The sequence below is a fragment of the Hordeum vulgare genome, chromosome 6H, assembly GCF_904849725.1.
Source record: "Hordeum vulgare subsp. vulgare chromosome 6H, MorexV3_pseudomolecules_assembly, whole genome shotgun sequence".
In the NCBI taxonomy this organism is placed as follows: Eukaryota; Viridiplantae; Streptophyta; class Magnoliopsida; order Poales; family Poaceae; genus Hordeum; species Hordeum vulgare.
The window spans coordinates 146,264,996-146,269,937 of NC_058523.1; the positions used below are offsets into that span (position 1 = coordinate 146,264,996).

Consider the following 4,942-nt stretch of genomic DNA (forward strand, 5'->3'; position numbering starts at 1 on the left):
TATAATAAGAAGACATTTAAGATCCAAAATCACATGGTTGAAAACTGAAGTAAAACAAATGTTTTTTCAGGTGAAGTAAACAAAAGTTGAAAAGAGATTTAGCAGAGGATGAGAAGAGATAAAAAAAGGAAAGGAAGAAATAGAACTTAGTTGTCTTTTTTCTAGCACACATGTCAGTGTAGCTTAGAGCATGGTTAATAGTACAGTCAGCTGCTGATTATATGATGCTGACACGTCATCTATAGCCAAGCTTATAGCCCGCAAATATAATAGGTAAATGTAAATAAGTACTATTTTATTGATACAAGGACCACCATCCTCTCTCACAAAGTGTTTAGGAGCACGTGTTACAGCCGGCTGTTAGTTTGTAGCCCGCTTCTTTTCTCTCTCCTCTTCTCTTTCTTTCAACTCATCACAAATATATTATTTTAAATCTTACAGCCGGTTTATGTCATCCTATTGTACTTGCTCTTAGAGAGCGGTAGAGCCCTAGACAGGCTCCGCAGCCCGGCCCAACCAGCTAAAGAACCAGTTACTACTTTGGTTCCCACTAGGTCGGACCCGCTTGTCGGTCAGTAGGCACGAGCGGAGCACCGAGAAGGCGAGAACTAACCGAGCAGGCGCGCAGCACATCATCTGCCTCACCGCCGGCGGCGGCGGCATGGGGATGGGCGGTCGAGGTGTGGTTGGCGACAGGTGGTCGCAGCGCGTCCTCTGGATATGCGCCATCGGCAGCGCCGTGAGTAAGCACCTGAACCAAAACCCTAAACCTTGGCGCTCCCTTACATCCCAGTCTCCGCGTGCCCCTGGTTGCTCCTTGTCGCGATCTGATCCGATGGTTGCCGCTTTGCAGGCCTGTACTTCGTGGCGGTGGAGAGGCAGGCGCAGAACCGCGCGCGGGCGGTCTCCGAGGGCTTCAAGGGTCTGGACGGCGCAGGCGGAGGCGGCAGCCGTGGCGGGGAGGACGTGTGACTTTCGCGGCGCCGAGGTGAAAGGGCGTGTAGAGATGTGCCTTTCTGCTCGAAGCCTGAGACAAGTTAGATTTCGCTTATCTGCTGCTTGTTCACAAGATTCATAGAATCGTTGCAATAAGAATGTACTGCTAATTGCCCCCTGTGTTGAGATTTATCAATGTTTGGGGAGCAAGAATTGGTATCTGACGACATGGTTGTTTTGTATGAAATGTGAGTTGGAAAGTTCAGTTTATGCTTCGTTTCCTAACTGTGGCTCCTGGATGTAGTGAACTTGTAGAACCTGGTCTAAAAAAAAAACAATGAAGTATATAAGCAAATGAGAAAGTTCTCGTTTAGGTAATTCATAGACACAGGCTTCAGTTCCTGTATTTGCCATACTGTGATACTATGTTTTACTTTTATCTAAAATGAGCCACTGTCTTTTAGGATTTTTGTGTCTGTGCATTCCTAGGTTGGGAAACTGAAAGGTAAACTAGGAGATGATCAACTTAAAATGAACGTAATGGCTGGTTGGCCGCTCAGCGAACACTACATCCTTTTCCTGCCTCAGTACCAATACTTGCTGCACATCATTTCTTGACTGCTTTTGATCCTAGTGGGCACTGGGTCACAGGCTCTAGTTATACTGATGATGTCTATCAAATATGGAATAGTCCACCAACGCATCATACGTTGATTTCCTGCAGTTCTTTCTTCTTCCCTGCTTCTCTTTTACCCCTACTGAATGATAAGCTACTGCAAGTAGGGTTTGCATGCTTGAATCATTTTCTGTCCGTATGTATTGTTGAGTTCAAGCAGGGAGAAAATGGAATAATCCAGTGCCAGTGTATTGGATTGTCTCTTCTTTTTCTATGGTCAACTTAGTGCTGATTGGATTCATGATTTTTAAGTTTGGTGACTCTTTTGCCCCGTAGAAGATAAGAAGAAAACAGTTGTAAATGTTTGTGTAAGTGAAAATTGATCCCAATTCCTGTCCATTGTAGTCAAAGCAGTCCAGCGACTAATTTATTAATAGGTTCCTGGCAGTCATTAATTTGGCTAGTGCATCATGGTATCTACTGATTTATTGGATGTGCATGGTGCGGTAATTCTATATAATTGTTGACACCTCTACATTGTACCAGTTTAGAGAATAATGGCATCTACAGCCTCAATGCATCACTAACTGGAAATGGATACTTAAGCGAAATTTCTGCTATTATTCTTTTGACAGAACAATAGATCTGAACATGAGCCTGAAAATGGGGCTCACTTTAGCAGATAATTGGTTTAATGGTTTTGTCCCTTATACATGCTGTATAGTGAAAGATTTGGCAGTTCATAATGCAATTAAACACTGCCTGACCTCTGATTGCAATCTTTTAACGTGCTGTGATGATCCGTCTGCCATCCACCTCCCCCTTCACCAAAAGTAACTCCGTGACTGGTGGTGTCATCTCCATGATTTTCACCATCTTGTTCTAGGATTTGCAAAATATGCCTTATGATTGATTTCTCATTTGGCCATTTCTAAGTTGCCGTACAATGTTGTTTTTTTGGACATGGATTTGTATGGTGAATCATGTGCCACATGATTAGATTTATATTAGTTCCGTAGAATGCGTGGATATTCAGCTAGTACGACTAATTGTGAGCTATGAGGAGATATTAGTTTGTCGTTTGTTTCTGACCATAACAATATAACTAAATCAAATGAGAATGCAGATGATCATTATCTTATTGCTAAGGCGCTTTTTTTCCAGTATATTCTCGATTACTGAATGCATATATATCATAATTTCAATATATCGAGTACATAGAAGATTGAATCTCATCATAATAAAATCCCCTGCCCAGATATATTAATATGCGTAAAAATGAATATCCATCAACATTTGTCTGTTTAATGATTACTGTTATCCTACATCTGCATATACATTTCATTTCATCAGATGTTCACATGAAAGCTCACACCATCAAGTTGCAGTGCTTTGTACCATCGGCAAGACTCAAAAATAGATTCATTTTGTCTTGCACTGAAATATGTACTCCCTCCGTGTACTAAATCAAAGACACGGAGAGAGTATTTATTAGCACATTGTTGTTTCTATTGAACAAATCTAATCGGACCTCTACCCTGAAAAGTTTATTGCTCTAATATCTTTGCTTTTCCCTGTGAACTTTCTCAGAATATTAGACAAACACAACTCTTGCGTTTGTGACTGAGTTTGGATTGTGCTGAAACTGAACATATTGAAGGATTTTAAGGCTGTACATCATTGACTAATGAGAAGGCCTGTAGATGGCTGGGGACAATGCAAAGTATGATTTGTGTCATCTGCTAAAGCTAGATTTGTAGCTATCTCTTTACTATATCAGGAGTCAGACTAAGTAATACAAAACAAAGGGATAAAGTTTGGTGATTAAGAAGTGGCATGATTAGAAAGAGATTTCTCTATTACTAACATTACCTGCTTCTTTAATTAATTTATTTGTTCCATAGTAGTTCAGTTTGATCTATCTCAAAATGCATAGGAATGTCACATATCACTTTTCCTTTGTTAGCCTCTGTGCTAAGACCTGGAACTCTTATTGCCTTTTACTTGATGGGCCCTTTCTGTGATGCCTCAGTTTTTCCATTTTCTTAATGGCAAGTGTTAATTTAAATATATGCTATATTATAGATCTAATGATCAACTTAGGTGCCCACTTCTTATAGGTATGAAAGCTAGAAAATGTGAGGAATCTTCCATGCGCAGAGGCCACTAATGAATGGGGGTTGCAGGATTGTGATGCAAGAACGCATCATTCTTCTCTTGTCATCCATATAATCTTGAAAAGTACTTTTTCACAAGATGCTGGTTTATTCAGATTATTCTACCCTGTATCAGTGTCCAAAGTTTTGTTGACTTCGAGTAACCTGACATATACATGTCTAATTCAAAGTATTAGTTTGATAATGCCATTTCTTATGCCTTATATTTATTTTCTGTGTTTATTTAGTCTTGTAGCTGACATGAAAATCTGTTAGTTTACTGAAGAAACATACTTTAGACCGAGCAAAGGAGTTCAGCATGTGTTAGACCCAGGTCACATTAGTTGATTCCACTTTTAGTGTGCACTCTCGTAGGTCACATAATCACAAGATGCCTTGTAACAAAATCCATGATGATATGGTGGTTACGAGCACTCCAGCCTTCCAGATGCAGTTAGTGCTGTTCTTTCCGTCCTTTTCTTTTGCCCCCTTCCTCACTATTGACCCCACAAATTTTAATGTCACAATCAGCTTGATGCAGAGCATCTTTGGCATGATCTTCCTTGCATTGGTCCACCAAATAATCCCCGTTTAAACTTTTAACTTTTTTCTGTAAATTATACCGGAGGTGAACACGTTAAGACCAGGCAAGGAAAATAAATATATAAAAGGTGCAAGAATGATTGTTAATTTTATGACGACTGGAAAGTTTAACTAATTAAGAAAAAGTTAAGGGGGGATAAGGGAATAACCTATGGAACTTATCAAAGTTCTAACCGGTTTCTAGTTAGCATCTAAGGGTTTCTGCTTTGGTCACTTGTAGTATGCAAGGTGTGATAACTTATGTGCTTAGTGGTTTGAAAAGAACAAATCGAAGGTGTAAAGCCTAGAGCTTTTTCAGGGAGTTCAGTGTATCCAGCCCCTTTGCCCGTGGGGCTCAACGAAAGGATAGATTCTGTAGCTTGAATGAGTTCGTGGCCATATATAGGTCTTCTATTTTCCTGGGACCATTTGAAGTAGATAGTGTAATTTATGATAATTTACATTCTCTATATCTGTTTAGATAGATGAAGCCTACTGGGAGGGAGATACTTTAGTAGTCTGCCAGTTCATTTATTTATTGCATAAGTTGCAGCTTGCACCTTTAAGGTTGATGGATGGCCAGGCCTTTGCCATGTACTAGCATATTTTTTTGATTACTGTAGGTGCCGCAAGTTAGTGGTCAAGATTGCAA

General features: G+C 40.1%; 1 protein-coding gene across 1 annotated transcript; it reads left to right on the plus strand.

Annotated features, from left to right (window-relative positions):
• Nucleotides 1-547: 547 nt before the first annotated feature.
• LOC123401638 lies at nucleotides 548-1,206 on the plus strand. The gene is made up of 2 exons (XM_045095479.1): nucleotides 548-743; nucleotides 854-1,206. The coding sequence occupies exons 1-2, from the start codon at nucleotides 662-664 to the stop codon at nucleotides 970-972; spliced, it is 201 nt and encodes a 66-aa protein (XP_044951414.1). The 5' UTR covers nucleotides 548-661; the 3' UTR covers nucleotides 973-1,206.
• The last annotated feature ends 3,736 nt before the right edge of the window (nucleotides 1,207-4,942 follow it).

What these genes read in the sequence shown, in the direction of transcription:
- LOC123401638 (XM_045095479.1), top strand. Translation starts at nt 662, where the DNA reads ATGGGGATGGGCGGTCGAGGTGTGGTTGGCGACAGGTGGTCGCAGCGC. An exon ending in CGCCATCGGCAGCGCCGTGA is followed by an intron (nt 744 to 853) that starts GTAAGCACCTGA and finishes GCCGCTTTGCAG; the next exon opens with GCCTGTACTTCGTGGCGGTG.